Raw genomic sequence first — 17,009 nt, forward strand, 5'->3', positions numbered from 1 at the left:
GATATTTTGAAGATTTACGAAGGGTAAATACGATATTAAGAAATTAAACTGGACAAATATGATATTTTGAAGTTTAATAATGGCATGTATCAAATTCTCAAAAAAAAAAATGTAAAAGAATAAATATATGCAAAATACATAATCAATTACCCTTTAAAATCATTATGTCTAAGATAACTGAAATTAAAAAGGAAAATTTGACAAAACATTATCTTTTCTTCGTATGGGCGGTTTATAAAATAATATTTAAATTGTAAGAAGGATTCATACTACTATATTAAAATCAAATAACAAAATCACCGTCAACTATATCAGCCAATAAAATAAGTATATCAACTTTACGCCCATTGCCCCATTGTATCGGTAGGCTTTTCCACTTGCTTATTGCTATAAAATGGCGAAACGAGAGAGAGAAAAAGAGAGAGGGAGAGAGGGATTAGCTCCCAAAATCATATCCACACAATCCCATACTCTAAAAGGTTAATCTTTCAAAGCAGCCGCACACACACGTAAAGGTAGACAATCCTTTCTTATCAGTTATCATCCTTCTTCGCTACATCAACTATCGCCCATAACCCGTTTGACAAAATTCCCCAAAGAAAGCAAAAAGATAAACACGGAAAGGGGAAAGACAAAAGCCAACGCATTTTCTTTTCTTGAAGTATGTTTTTGTGGGTGTGCGTAAGGACATTGGGTAAATGAGTTGTTGACGAGAAGAATCCAGTGAACTACCAATCAAAAAACTCCATCATAATACATCTTTTCTTCTTCTTCTTCTTCTTCTTCTTTACCACGACTCTTCCATCATCATCTCAAGCTATCTTTTTGGAATATACCATTAAATTGTTTATTGTGTATTGGAAATAAACCATTGTTTACATTTATCCTTTCATTTTTAGTTGTTGGGTTCACCTAACTCTTGGTACAATCTCAACTACCCTGATCTGTTTCTCCTAATTTACAACTTTTGTACTTGATTTCTATCCAAAACTTTGTGTTTTCTTTCTCAAAGATTTATTGGATGCGTTCATCCTCTTTCAGAATCTAATCTGATACACATGCCCACTGATATTTCTGTCAGAAAACCCGTCTTAGATCTGACGTTCTCTCTCTTGATTGGCGAAAGAGGTAAGTCTTGACCTTTTCATTCTCTCTCATCTCCCTCTGTAAATCCTCAATCTTGAAACTTTCTTCTGGTTTAAGTTTTTATAGAGAAGACGAAGCCCACAAGCTGGGTTTTGGGTGGGCTTCGTTTGAACAGAAACGAAAGAAAACCCCATTAATTTGGAAGGTGAGGGATTTTGAAATTCTTGAAGAATAGAAACTGGTGCTTTGTTCTCCATATCTTCCGCCTTTTTTAAAATGCTTTTTATCTTCGTTACTTGCTTCTCTTTCATCCTCTTTTTTAAATACTCTCTTCCCATCAAACCACTTCCTTCGAGGGCCTATGATATGAGGTTACTCTCCTTCCATCACTGGAAAGATTTGTACACCCTTTTCCCATCTATTAGGCTCTTGAAGAAGACCCTCTTGTTTATGTTTTCAGCAAAGGGTATTATCAAAAAGAATAATATCACAAGAAACTCCGAAAATATGACAACATCAGAGGCGGATGAGAATGAGAATGAGATGTCTGTGTTGGATTTGCCTAATTTGGCATTGGAATGCATACTTGAAAAGCTTGAACCCGATGGGCTTTGTAAAATGGCTTGTGTTTGTAGCTATTTAAGAGATATGTGTTTGAGTGATCACCTTTGGGAAGATCATATGAAGAAAAGATGGGGTAGAGTGATTGGTGACGTGGCTTACAAAGAATGGCAATCGCATATTGCTTCTAAAAAGCAATCGAATTACTTTCTTGATGGTGAAAATCGAAGAGGGTTATTGGGTTATTTGTGTAAACTTTGGCCTGTTATTTTACTTAAATCTAGCTCTATTACTTATGGTGATAGCAAGAAAATAAAGCTTTCTTCTCAACCTCCCATTGATTCCATAGTTTCATGCTATCGTGCGCTTCAGACTGGAAAGTTTTGGTTCCCTGCTCAGGTCTTCAATCGTGAGGTATGATTTCATTCTTTTGGCAGTGTTCGGTACTATGGAATCATGGATTCCATGGAATTGTTCATTCCATGGAATATGATTCCCATTACCATGTTTGATAATTATTGTTTTACAGAATGGGCATGTTGGGTTCATGCTATCTTGCTATGATGCTGACCTTAGTTATGATTCTCATACAGATACATTCCAGGCTAGGTAGAGCTCAATTACTACTTCCAATTTTATTTCTCATTAAGACATTGTACTTCAAAAATCAAATACTGAAAGTACATTGCTATTTATTGGAAATATTGCAGATACCCACCTCATGGGAGGAGGGCAGCAGCAATAGAGACAGGTGTCACATGGGATAGGCTGCGGGCCCCACCTGTTGATAATTCACCTCATGATCTTCATATTTCAGATTGTTTGATTGATTTACGCCCAAAAGATCACATTGAGATTCAATGGAGAAGGAACAAACAGTTTCCTTATGGTTTGTACTTTCTTCTCCCTCATTATTTAAAGCATTGTATATAAATGAAATTGCTATGATTATATAAATTTTTCAATGTACAATATGGTAATAGGAAAAAAATGAAAATAAGATTTTTGAGTAAATTACACAAATGGTCCCTATGGTTTGGAGTAATTTACGCGCTTGGTCCCTAACTTATTTTTTTAACTCGGAAGGTCCCTATTATTTGTTTTATTACACGTTTGGTCCATACAGTTTGTTATTGTTACGCATTTGGTCCCCTATCTTACCTGAAAAGAATATTGTTTAAAAAGGGAAAAATAATGGGGTAGGTAAAGTAAGTTGAGGGGAGTGAGGTTTGGGGTGTGTTTATTTAAATAAATTAAAAATCAAGGGAAAATAGTCTTTTTAGGTAAGTAAGGGATCAAACGTGTAACAAAAACAAACAGTAGGGACCTTCTGAGTTAAAAAAATAAGTTAGGGACCGGACGCGCAAATTACCCTAAACCATAGGGACCATTCGTGTAATTTACTCAAGATTTTATAATAAACAAATAAATCAAAGTACATTGCTATTTCTTGATATAATAAAAAATGTCTCGGTAATTGATTCCATGTAAAGAATGATATGATCCTCCAATGCCTTGTGAAATCTTTTATATTATAAAGAAAGAAAAGTAGATGCTCTTTACAACATGACACATTCATTTGTGTAGTTGGCTGCGATTAATTTGGAATCCTTTTTTTTTTCTTGTCTTGCCCTAAAGTTCTTTTATTGGAATATAACCAATAATTCACCTCCACTTTGCTTTTCTTATTTTTTTAATGAAAGATAATTTTCCTTCATTTTGGGAAAAGCCAGCTATTCAAAGTTGTTTCAAAATTGATCACTTGTTTTCTTGAGATATCAATTTTCTTTAAAAATGTAAACAACAAACATATGATCTCAAAAGATGTTCAATTTTTTTTTTTTACTCTTGTAGGTTGGTGGTATGGTGTTGTAGGCCACTTAGAAGCATGTGATGGTAATCACACTTATTGCCATTGCCATGAAAATGGTAAGTTTTTATTTATTTACATAAAAATACCAGGGTGGATTATGTGTTGATTCTGTGTTGGCCAGTTCAGGGGTTGCTAAAAGAATAATTTATTTATTTTTACATAAAGAAAATAAACAACCACATAACTAATTTGCCGTTCATAATGAATATCATATGGGATCCATGGTGTGGCTTAATGTTGTTCATATGACAACAACTAAACGTGTCCAACTATTAAATAGACCCCATAAAAGTGATAGTTGACAATTATTTCCCTTTTGAATATTGACATCTTTGATTATATGCCTATCACCCGACAACCTCTCTATTCTATAAGGTCCATACCGATATTAAAATCTATGATTAGGAATATGTCACATTTCATTGCACACCCTCTTAAAAAAGTGGTCCTGAAAGATGTTGTACCCTTATCAATTTGTCATGATCTATTAAAACATTGCGCTTGTTTTGTCAAGTGGTATGGACCATGGTGTATGCCATTCATTAAAATCATTAATGTTCTTCTCGAGTTTTTGATTGAGTTATAATGATTCAACTTGTGGTTTTAATTATGTTGTCGGTTTTGTTTTCTTTGGTTTAATTTTGTGGGGTCGAGCCTTGGGGCATTTGCGTAATTTTGACTTTTACGTTTTAAGTACGAAAACGTCCTCTTTAGTGCAATTAAAAAGTTTCTACAAAATGGTTACACGTGACCCCTTTTAGTATATAGGTGCAAAAAAAAAAAATTAGTATCTTTTGAGACACAAATGTAAAAGCCCAAAACCTCGTATACTCAAATCTCATCAGGAAACCCAAAAAAAAAAAAAAAACACAAATTTAAATAAATTTAAAAAATGAAATTTTAGGCCAAAATAAATAAAAGACGCTATTTTAGCCAATAAAAACCATCAAAATTTGACAGTTTTTATACTTGGACCACTCTGGCTAGTCAAATTTTAGTGGCTTTAGTGGAACACTAGTATCAAAATTTTCAGTAAAGCCACTACATATAACAATTTTCTATTGCAACTGTTTTAATATGCTATATCGTGTCATAACAAGTCAAAGTCGTCAATATGGAGAAAAAAGTATCAAACTTGGGTGACTTTTGTTGACAAAACTGTAATATAGCAGTAAAACCATAAAAATGGGGGAAATAAAATGGCTTTTATGTATTTTGTCAATTTTTTAAACCAATATGTTATTGTTTTAGATTAGATGATGAAAAAAGTTATATGTGTTTAGATACTGTGGTGTTGGAGTTCAATCAATATGCTCCTGGATCACGATGGAGACATACGATGATAAACAGGAAAGAGCATCGTGAGGAAGGAAACGAGGCAGATGGGTTTTATGGAGGAATCAGAAAACTAAATCGTAAAGATGAGATTTCAATGTGGGAACAATTTTGGCCTGCTGAAATCTTGGAATAATAATAGAAAATCTCATTTATAAATGTATAACTCTCAAGTAGGAAGTTACTTGTAGGTTACTTTTTAATATACCCCTCCGTTTTAGAATTAGAGATTAAATTACAGTTTTAGTCCCCTGTGTTATATCATTTTTACATTGCTTCCAAAAAGAATAATTTTTTTTGTAATAATTGTTCTTATATGTTTACAGTGAAAAATTACTTTCTCCCACAGTTTCTTAAAGAATCATACTAATCAAACGTGACGACGAAAAACGTTATGAAATTGTAAAATAAGGAGGAAACATGCAAAAAGATTCTCTTTTGAATATAAAAAAGAGGACCAAAACTATAATTAACTAAAATAAAGGTGTTATTCAAATGTGAAAAATACTTCCATGTATAATTCCCTTTTGTATTTGATATTGAATTAAACAGTGAATGACCACCGAGATACTTTTTTAAGTAAACAATGAAATCTCGAGTTTTTATAGAATTAATGACGGATTCCAATTCTGTCGCTAATCGTTTGAAGTAACTTATATTTGATACCCATTTTGGATTCCATCGCTTCTTTCTTCCTCCAGTTCTTGAAGTAACTTACTTTCCATAACGTAACGATTTCTCTTTTTCTGTTGATTTCCTTCTTTCGAGAAGCATACCTGAGCAAAATTGATTTCATTTTCCCCATCTTTGATTCCGTACAGGTGGTCGATTCACTTGTGTTCTTCAATGGATTCACAGGTTCGATGATTCGATCCATTTGGCTTTGATTCTTGATCATGCTTATGGTTAATTCCTTTTGGTCCGATTCTATGGTGCGTGAAATGTTACGAGCCCTAAACGGTGAATATGAACGAGATCGCCGATGAACGCTCGTCCTTCTACCTGGTTCTTCGCTAACTTTTTCTAACGCAATCATGAAAGGATCAAAATCGTCGTTCCATTTGCACCGGTGAGGAAATGGGCTTCTTGTGCGTGACCTAGCGGCCGTCGGCGACGTGGGAACTGAGCGCTGGAGGCGGGGAGGGAGTTTTAAGGGCAAAACTTTACCGTTGCAGAAAAGTTCATCGGCAAACGCGGTGGTGGAAATCGATGGTGACCATCCATCATCTAATCTCCGACTACAACCGAAATCAAACTCGTCGTCGATGGTTTTCCGATCACCGACTTGGTGGAGTGGGCTTGATCTTGTGCTGTAGAATCGGAGATTTTGTGGGCTGCAACCACCGGGAGTTGTGGGTGCGCTAAGGTAGAAGGGAGGAAGGGAAAGCGAGTCCATTGTTGACTGAGTTGTGGAGAATGTGGTGGCGAGTGATGAGGCTATAACGCCATTAATGGGAGAAACGATGGCCTGAAAAAGGGGATTTGAGGAGGTAGTGGGTGTCAACGAGAATCCTGAGTTTAAGGTTGAAGAAATTCAAATGTGTTTGACCACTTTATGGGCAATTAGGACAAAACTAGCATGTAACTTTCTTTTCAAACATTTTTTAAATGTTTAAAAAAAATTGAATACCATTTTTATACATATTACATGAGTTTATTTTAAAAAAATTAAATATAAAATTTTAACAATTTGAAAACTTTAAATTTATAAGAAAAATAAGAATTTTTTTGAATTATTAAAATTAATGAGACTTTAATGCATTAGATACATTACATATATAAACCATTTTCTAATAAATACCTTACATATATATTACTTTACATATTAAATGTGGATTTTAATTTAATAAAATCAAAAATACAATAAAATGACAAGTGGAAAATAGAAAAATTTAAAATTTCTAGAAAATGCCATGTGTCCAAATGAATGAGAAGAGGACATGTGGCAAAGTCATTTTCATTTATTAGGGTAGATTCAAAACGACAACCATGTCTTACTCATTATATCGACTTTCTAAGTTACTATGTCGACATAATTAAGAAAATTTAGAGATAAAAGCTCATAAAGAATAGATATTGCAATTTCTAAGAACAAAAAAAGTAAAAACTTAATAAAATAAAATATTGTATTTATTTTATTTTTATGATGTTAAATAAAAATTTGTGATAGAAATAAGAGGATGGATTGTACGTCGAATCATTTGAAGGAGGATTTTGTTTGGTCATGTATCCAAAAGTTTGTCCTTGAGAAATCACATCTTAATGAATAATGACAACGACCACAGTTATGTATTATATGTTGCGTTAAGATCATTTAAGCGCAAACAATAATTGTAAAGTGCGGAATTAGTAAAATAAACAATATTATAACAATAATATCTAAACAAATGAAAAATAATATGAAGAACTAAGTTGTGTAATAGAACTTCCAAGTATATTTGGTGTATGCAAGAAATGATAAAGACTTACAATACATACTTTTATTATTTAGAAAGTGTGACAACAGTTGAAAATAGTATGTTTTATGAGTTATATGGTATGAATTTGATTAGGACATGTTACAATATTTATATAAAATTTTACAAATGGTCATTTTGGTTTTAAACTTATCTTTCAAGTAGTTCTTATAAATTTTTTTTTTTGCATTAATGATATTTTGGAGAAAACTTCACACACAAATAGTCCTTACGACTAATATCCGTTAAAGAGAGGCGTTAAGTCTTCATAAGAACCATTTGTGAAATTTTCTAAAACTTCACATAAATACTATTTATGAAATTTTTTAAAACATCACATAAAGACCATTTGTGATTTTTTTTAAAAAAAATCTATTAAACCGTGTATTAGTCATCACAAAATAAAAAAAAAGAAAAAAAACATAAAAAGTGTAATGTTTATATAAATTAAAAAAAATAAAATTACCAATTTTAATCACCATATAAATATTTTTTATCTAAAATATTTAAACCGCAATACATAATTAACTATTTTTTTTTTTATCTAAAGGTGTTTGTAGTATAAAAACATCATTTATCTTCAAGTATTTAGATAAAAAAAAATTGAAAATGTTTAGTCATGTATTGTCTTTTAAATATTTTTTTATAAATTTTAGACAGCAAAAAATATTTATATATTGCATAAAATATATTTGTATACTTATTAAAATTAATAAGTTCTATTTTATATATATATATATATATATATATATATATATATATATATATATAATTATTATATTTCTATGTTTTAGTTTTTTGCTTTTTTATTTGATTTATGATAATTAATACAAGGTTTAATAATTTTTTTTTCAAAATGAAAACAAAATTTTCACAAATAGTCTTTATGCGAAGTTTCGGAAAATTTATAAATCGTCCTTATGTGAAGTTTCAGAAAATTTCACAAATGGTCCTTATGTGGACTTAACATCTATTTCTAACATACGTTTAGTCATAAAGACAATTTGTTTGTGAAGTTTTCTGCAAAATTACCATTCATGCTAAAAAAAGTTTCATAAAGACTGTTTTGGGGATAAATTTAAAAGCAGAAGGACCATTTGTGAAACAAGTTCACGCACCTACACATCACATTCCACTGATTCCACGAAAATCAAACCACCTCAAAGATAATGGATTTCTTCTTTGTGCTAACACATATTCTGTCGGAACTATGACATCTGGATTATCTTCGAAAAACATGAAAGGATCCCACATATCTGCAATTCGCTGGAAAGAATCACAACCCAATGCTGTCAAGGTTAATACAGGGCGATCCAAGTCAATTTGAGGCCAAGGCAAAATAAAAAAATAAGGCCCTTTAAATATAAAAAAGTATGCAAAACAAGTTTTATATATATATATATATATATATATATATATATATATATATATATATATATATATATATATATATATATATATATATAATACAAAAACAAAAAATTGAAAAGATTTGTATGTAAAGATGTCGGACTTGGATAAATGATTATAGTAAACCCGTCAAAAAGAAAATTTCAAAAAAAACAAAAAAGATAGGTAAGTTAATTACAACAAATTTTAGCTTCGTTTTTTTTACCTATGTAGATGAAAGACATAACATGTCTAAAGTTCAGAAAACCATTGAGTCAAGTGCACCCATTCTTACAACACCAAGAAGAATTATAAAAGAAAACTACCCCTAAGGGCAAAATGGTAAAGATACCAACCAAAAAGAATTAGAGCAACAACATGAACACTATGAAATGAATTTTATGCAGGTAACTTAACATTTCAGCACATCAACAACATTGTATTAGGCCCAGAACGCGTTTAAACAACATCAGGGGTAAAATGGTCAATGGTAGGTAAAATACATAAGACTCCATGAATTAACATTGCAAATGCAATTAGAGATCCATAATTTCTTTAACTATATACACAACAACTCCAAGTAACACACAACATGGCTGAATGATCCAGACCCGAACCAAAAATAAAAAACCACCAAAGTCGGCTTTATTGCTTTATAGGAAGCTTTGTATGAGGCATTAAAATGCTGCAACAACACCAATAAGTTTGAGTAAGAAGCCAAAAATTCACGAGGACTTTCATAAACCATCAACCGCCGATAAGGATCATTTTTATAGCATCTTGACCTGAACAGAACAAGATTTGTAAGAAGAACCGAAGACTATCTATATTGGTAAGTAGGAATCAAAAACTAATCTAAATCAGAATTAAGTACTTGTAGATTTATTTATCAATTAAAACCTCAAACTCGGATCAAACAATAATGGATATGTATGTATTAAAAAACACCACACAAAGAGGAACAAGTGAACAATAATAGATATGTATGTATTAAAAAACACCACACAAAGAGGAACAAGTGAATAGAGAAACAAGATGGCATATTTTTGGTTTTTTTCTTACATATTTACGAAATAAGCAAGATTTCATGATGAATTATTCACTTCTTGAAACTATTGTGAAGTAATGTATAACGAGGGGACTTCATCAAACATTCGTGATTGCTTCTTGAAAAATGAAGTGCCATTTATCGGAAAGGCACATAAAAAAGAAAAATAAATAAATAAATAACTGAAGTGTAATGTATTAAAAAAAGATGACAAATGCAAGAATCGAACACGAGGCCTCCACCATGCAAATTTATATGCATTACCATCTCAACTCCAAATAACTTTGTTTCATTTCTTCATATTATATTATATATTATGCCAAACTATATATACGTATACCAATTGTAACTTGTAGGGGGGCCCGATTTTGCTGAGGCCCGAGGCGGTCGCCCCGCTTGCCTGTGCTCTAGGGCCAGCCCTGGATTAATGATTTAACCTCCTACCACACCATCCATTCCTCCACCACAAAAATTATTGCTTATTCGGTTGCCTTCTTTAACAAAACCTTTTAAACTGATATTCTTTTGAAACGTAGAACATGCCTCCGAGTTTCGAAATTCATTCAGAACCCATAAGCCACAAATATTCCTGATCTTAAGCTCCACATATCCCTCATTCAAACAAATTTGATAGAGATTAAGTAAAGTTGAAGTCTCCCTATCCCTAACCTTAGCAACCAAAATCTTGTTAGAATCATGTAATCTTAACACGTCTTTTTTCCTTTAAGATAACTTTTTCTTGGCTCCCATCACATTCGATGTTGCATTATTATCAGTATTGCCCGTAACAACATTCACATAAGATGTTTTAAGACCACCAACAACCCTTCCATGTCCTTGACCACCAAGTTTCGATCCTCCAACAACTATATAATCAATTGAAGGTGAAGCCCTATGTTGTTGTTCATATTTAACTGAATCTATTAATATTACAAACATTATGATCGACTACCTTAATAAAAATGCAAATTGATTTATCAGGGTAATTACCTTTTCGTTTTGTTCATATTTTGGTAAAAAAAAATTTATATACATCTAGAAAAGGAATTTGTTGAAAGTGTTCTCGTATGACTATTATGATCGGATGTAACCTGTTACAGCCGGTTATAATTGTCATATGTGAATACTTCCAATAAATTTGTTATTTAGATCCATACAAACAAAAAATTATTACCTAAATATGAACAAAATAAAAAATTAACAATTTTCTGTTTTTCCAAAATGTTGTCCTTAAAATAATTTAAACAAAAAATTATTACCTAAATATAAACAAAATAAAAAATTAATTACATTAATAAATCAATTTTCTGTTTTTCCAAAATGTTGTCCTTCAAAAAAATTTAGGTATACTACCCCATACTTTGGTGTGGATCGACCACGGTTCTTTTAAACCTCCCTTCCCCATATTTGCGTTATTGTTGTCGCCTGCATTTGCTGTCTAGCCCACAAAAGAAAGTGCTACCCCAGTAAGCCACTCAAGAGTCGAGAGCGAATCAGGCTTTGAGTGTGTGCGAGCGGACCCAGCAAGAAACTCGAACCCTCCTTGCTTCTCAAAATCTATTAATACCCATCAAAATTCAAAAAATCGCAGCTTCTCCTTCTCTCAAGATCGATCGTAGGTTCTTTATCCCACTTCTTCTCCCTCCAATCGATCACCAGATGCGTCTCCTTCTTCCCTATTCCCCCTATTCAACTTATGTTTCGACCCATGATGTGACTACGATTTCTCCAATTTTTCTGCTGGTTTCTTTTGTTTTCTAGATACCGGTGTTTGATGATTTCTTTTGGCGTGTTTGGTAGTTCCTTTCATTTGGGAAATTTAGGCTCATTTTGAATCGTTTTTCAAGTCTCTCTTTGTGCCTCTTGCCACCCACTGAAACGAAGGTTTGCTCATTTTGGTTTTGCACACCAGGTGTTTGATGTTTCGTTTGTTTGAACATTAGAAGATTCTCCGCCAACTGCTACTGGTTCAACACCACAAGATGAACTGGATGTCCCTTAGGAGGGCAATCATCTTTCGAGAAATAGTGAATTACCATTTTCATCCAAAAAACCGCAGCCTTTCCTCAAGTATCTTACGTTCTGTCCATAATAGAACTGAAGCAACTCGTGATTCGAAAAATGAATCCAGTTCTTCAAATTACAATCACAACCTTCACCATTTACCATTGTTTTCAAAAGTTTGTGATCAACCCCACGATTACAAACTTGACATCGTAGATGATGAGACTTGGGAAATTTCAACAGGTTTCGCAGATGCCATGAAAGATGCTACTTCCCCATCACAGGTAACTAATTCCTCTCATGCTCAAATGGTTAATCATGCACCTCAAAACCAAAACGACCCTGATTTTGATGAAATCGATGATTTGAGAATATGTGGAAATCTGTTTTATAAGCTTGACAAATCTTCCAAAGAATACGAAGAATACAATTTTGATTTCCACAGGAGGAAATCTTCTAAAAGGAAGGGTGATTCAATTTCAAAAGAAACCCCTTCTTCAAGACTTGAAAATGTTTCAAACAGACAAGATGAGATCACAGAAAGCAAAAAGAAAGGAAACCAACTTTCCAAATTTCATAAATTGGATAAACTGGAAGGATCTTTAATGGGAAATAAGCATAAACAAAAGGAAAGGGTTCCAACTTTCAATCAGTTAACAGCAGCTTATCATGAGCCATTTTGTTTGGACATTTACATCTCAAAAGCATCTGTACGTGCATGCATTGTTCATCGAGCAACAAGTAATGTTGTTGTTGTGGCTCATTCCATTTCTAAAGACATGAAGTTTGATCTGGATTCGACTAGGAATGTTGCTGCTTGTGCTGCTGTTGGGAAAGTATTAGCAAAAAGAGCTTTAGCTGATGATATTCACAATGTGATTTATACACCAAGAAAAGGTGAGAAATTGGAAGGGAAACTTCAAAGTGTACTTCAGTCTTTAATAAGTAATGGTGTATGGGTGAAGGTGAAGGTTAAGAAGACGACAGCTCGAAAACCTGGATTTCAATCTGCAGATTATAAGTTTTAGATATATGGAGTCGTTGATTTTCTCTTTTATAGAATCCTTAAGGAGAGAGGTGATATAGAGGCAGATATGAAATGACTATCTTGTCCCTTGTCCATGTCAGTAAAGTGTCAATTATTTGTACTTAATGGATTTAACGAGGAAAATCATGCCATTTCAACCATGTAAGAAATTTTCTTTTAACTCATTTTTACTATTTTGTTTTTTTGTTTTTTCACGAGTTTATCTCGTAAAACTCCATTTTGTGTGTATGGTTATTTAATTGATTTCATATGTATTCATCCAACAATTTTCATATTTTGGATTTCATACGCTCTTCTAGTATTTTGGCATTTTTCTCCTTGCATATAATGTTCGTATGGAGCAACCACATCAGTCAGAACTACAACACCATTCGTTGAAACACATTCTTTTATTTTTAACTAAAAAAACATGTTTATATTTTTTAACCAAAACAACATGCTGATGTGCATTTGGATGGCGGTCCTCTAAATGTCTATTTTCGATCCGAACTCAATCAGGTCATAACGTCAATCACGATGAGAAGTAAAGTTTTCAGCCCTAAAATAAGCTTAAATTGCGAACGGGTGCGATTGGGTGTGAACCGTCACAATGAGTCGCAATGCCATGTTTTGGAATGTGAATGCGAGGAGGGCTTTGAATGCGAATGGGTATTGGATAGATGCGAACAATTGCGATTGGTGGTTAGAAACGATCAAATGCGATTGATTGCGAACGGTTGCAACCTATCTTATGTATTTGGTGATCATTGCGATCTGGGTGATAGCGGTGAGGTTCGGTTTGAATTTGCTAGTCACTTGATGCGAGTTAGAGTCTGATTGCAATGGGATGAATGGATACGAAGGCTGTCACGATACGAATGGGACATATGGATGTGCATGATGACTTGGTTGCGATTGACCTTGATGCGAATGAGGTTTGGTGGATGTGAAGCCTTAGGATGCGAGGTTACTTTACACGTGACGTTTTTCAGGAAGCCTTGGGAGTTGAAGCGCTACCTTTTCCATTTCCTAAGACAACTTCTCCCAAGACACCATTTACCAATACAACTACTTCGAAGACGTTACTTTTCAAGACCAACATTTAATAGCATTTTATTAAGTCTTTTATTAGTATCTTAATGAACCATTAACCGACATAGTTAAATAGTGTCTTTTAAGTTATTTTACCATTATCTTTGTAAGGCTATAAAAGGCCATGTTGTTCATTTGTAAGAGGGGATCAAATTATCGAATATATAAAAACTTTGAACTTGTTGTCATCTTTTCTGAGTTGTGGCTACAATTCAAAAGCTGGTCTTTACGCGTCTCCTAACTGTGATCTTGAACCCAAACCAATATGTCTTGGTTTGTTTTCACCGTATCTCAAGTTATAGGTCTAACTTGATTTTCACATTTATCCTTTGTTCTTATCTTTTATTCTTTGTTCTTGTATGTATTGTTATTTCGCTTCAAATTCGATCCCAAGCTCCAAATTTCTTATCAATTGTTGTGTTGGGAATTCGAGTCATGTTGTGGACCCTTGGAGCGGTCCAAATATCCATAAATTGTAGTATCAAAGCTCAAAAGCTCCTACCGGACTTTTGTTGATTACGGTTGTTGTTATTGAAGTTCTTGTTCTTTTTAAAACAAATCTTGTTGCATGTATCAAAGTAAAGTTCGACCGGGAGCCGAAAAGTTTGTGTCGAGGTGTTGTTAATTTGCTATTGTTGAGTTCTTGCAAAAATTTGATGCCATTGTTGTTCTAGCTAAAAGTTACTGCCAAGTGTTATTCCAGATGGATTAGGAATTTAGGATGATCTGAAGTTTCTTCGTGAAGCCATGAAGGATATAGTTGAAGAAGCAAGTTGAAGGTAGCCAAGGCGTGAGCAGCCAGGTTTGTTGAGAAGTTAAAGATGAACGAATTGCCTAAATTCATTGGAGGATTCAATACAGAAAAATACTTGGATTGGGAGAAAGAGATGGAAAGAATTTTTCAGTTCAAAGGAGTGGACGATGAATGGAGTTGCAAATATGCAATTCTAAGGTTGCGTGGTGAAGCTGAATTGTGGTATAAGGGGTTGAAGGCAAAGAGAGTTCGTGAAGGAAAGGGGAAACTCTCTTCTTGGGAATCTCTGAAACGAAAACTCTGAGGGAAGTATATGCCAATGACCTTGAAGACTATTAATGTGAACAGAAGAGCGGAGACGTTGACAAAGACTTTTGGGATCGAAAAAGAAGTGGAAGAGTATGAAGCCTCGTCTGTTGACACGGTTTTGGTACGTCAAACTTCACAAACCCTAGATGACCAAGTTGATGTTGTCGACGTCAAGGTGGAAGAAGAAGTCAAGGATGAAGCAATTAATTTTGTTGTTGAAGACGAAATTGCTGAAGTAAATATTGAAGAAACCAATTTCGTGATTAGAGATGAGAAAGATGAAGTAATGAAGGAATTCATTGAAGAAATTAAAGAACGAGATAACTCCAGAGTTGAAATTGTAACACTTGAATCCTGTAAGTTTCTCTTTTGCCCTTGTGTTATTTAATTTGTCCATTTTAGTCCTTGAGTTGTACGCGGGGTGTACCACAAGGTATGCTTAGTGTACAAACTTTAAAGTGAGTACGCGGGGCGTACCAAGTGGTGCGCTTAGCATACTCATGTGAAGACTTGGTCGGGGTTCCAGAGGAGTAAGCGGGGCGTACGTAATGATTCTTGAAACCCTAATTTCCTGGGTTGGCCACTATATACTCATCCTTATGGCTTTTGAAACCCTTATTTCTCAGCCTCCTTAGACCTTTTAGTCCCATATCGAAACCCTAAGTCCCTCCTTTGTGTTTTTAGCTTATTGTGTTCACTTTTGGTGGTTTTGGTTCATATTCAAGAAGAACAAGCTTGTTTCAAGGCGGTGGATCAAGGAAGAGCTTGTGGATCTCGACCTTTTGCTTCATTTCCAACTTATTGGAGGTAAAAGGCTATGAACTTGATCAATGGTGGCTTAGATCTATTATGTTTGTGTTTTTGTCCCTTTTTGGTCTATAAATAAGATCTAGTGGTGTGTTACCGCTCTAGGAGCTTTGAGTTGCCACTCTTGGTGTTTCTGAGGTTCTAGATGCATAAAGTTGTCACCTTTGAAGTTAGATCCATCCATGCATGAGTTATGGACATTTTTATGAAAGTAGAATGATATAATTTGAAGTTGGGTTTCGCATCTTTTGGGCCTCGGATGGGCTACTTCTTTGGACCTTGCTGCTTTGGGCCTTAATGGGCCATTTGAAATCAAGCTTTTGAACTAAGGAAATTTATTGGTCTTTAGGGTAAGGCTCATATAGGGGGTTTGGGCCCAATTAGGAAAATTGGGCCATAAGTGGGCCATGAAGGACTATTTGGTATTGGGCCTTTTAGATTGTGGATTTGGGCCTTAGTCTTGGATCAAGCTAGGTCAGGGGTAAAATGGTCATTTTAACCTAAGTATGGATTATTGGATATAGAATGGAACCCAACTGTTAATTGGGTGTTATTTTTTATTGATAGCTCGAGGAGTCGTCAAGACAGCAGCTAGGGATCTTTAGTGAGATTCAATATTCGAGGTGAGTTTCCTCACTGGGTTTAGCGGGTCTAAGGCACCAATACCATCCCTTATTGATTATGCTAGGATGTAGGGAGTCTGCGTGATCCTTGCATGTGTTATGTGCTGCAATGTATACCAGGCGGGGCTCGATGTCGGGCGAGGCCTGATGACTGGAACATATTCTATTGTTTATGATCATTATATGTGTTAGCATGATTATGTTATATATATATATATATATATATATATATATATATATATATATATATATATATATATATAGTATGTGTATAGAGGGCAAGGACCAATGACAGGCGAGGCCTGAGAGTAACAAATATGTAAACCGAGCGGGACTCGTTGTTGGGCGGGGCCTAATGCCGCGCGAGGCCCGATGTAGGGCAGGGTCCCAGTATGTGATTTGTTATTTATGGTACGGGGTAGTTTGGGCAACTCACTAAGCTTTGTGATTATGGTTCTCAGTTTATGTTTCAGGTATTTCCGGTTCCAAGGGGAAGAGCTCGGGATGACTGTATCGCACACCACAGGGATTCCGCACTTGATATTTCACTCTGATTTTTTTTGATATTTGATACACTTTTTTTACTTGGGATGTATGGATGATGTTGGAATACTGTTTTACTTAAATTAAAAATGAAAATTTTGG

The 17,009-nt window shown here is 34.1% G+C and overlaps 2 protein-coding genes across 2 annotated transcripts; both read left to right on the plus strand.

Moving 5' to 3' along the window:
• Window positions 1-358: 358 nt before the first annotated feature.
• On the plus strand, window positions 359-5,161 carry LOC145086454 (F-box family protein). Its single transcript, XM_079024212.1, has 5 exons — window positions 359-2,061; window positions 2,177-2,256; window positions 2,358-2,536; window positions 3,502-3,576; window positions 4,804-5,161. Exons 1-5 carry the CDS (start codon window positions 1,363-1,365, stop codon window positions 4,989-4,991), a joined length of 1,221 nt encoding a protein of 406 aa, XP_078880338.1. The 5' UTR covers window positions 359-1,362; the 3' UTR covers window positions 4,992-5,161.
• A 5,986-nt stretch (window positions 5,162-11,147) lies between these two features.
• LOC145086455 (Ribosomal L18p/L5e family protein) lies at window positions 11,148-12,981 on the plus strand. Its single transcript, XM_079024213.1, has one exon. The coding sequence runs from the start codon at window positions 11,731-11,733 to the stop codon at window positions 12,778-12,780; it is 1,050 nt and encodes a 349-aa protein (XP_078880339.1). The 5' UTR covers window positions 11,148-11,730; the 3' UTR covers window positions 12,781-12,981.
• Window positions 12,982-17,009: the final 4,028 nt, after the last annotated feature.

The sequence above is a fragment of the Lactuca serriola genome, chromosome 2 (assembly GCF_051521515.1).
Source record: "Lactuca serriola cultivar US96UC23 chromosome 2, Lser_US96UC23_V15, whole genome shotgun sequence".
NCBI classification, from domain to species: domain Eukaryota; kingdom Viridiplantae; phylum Streptophyta; class Magnoliopsida; order Asterales; family Asteraceae; genus Lactuca; species Lactuca serriola.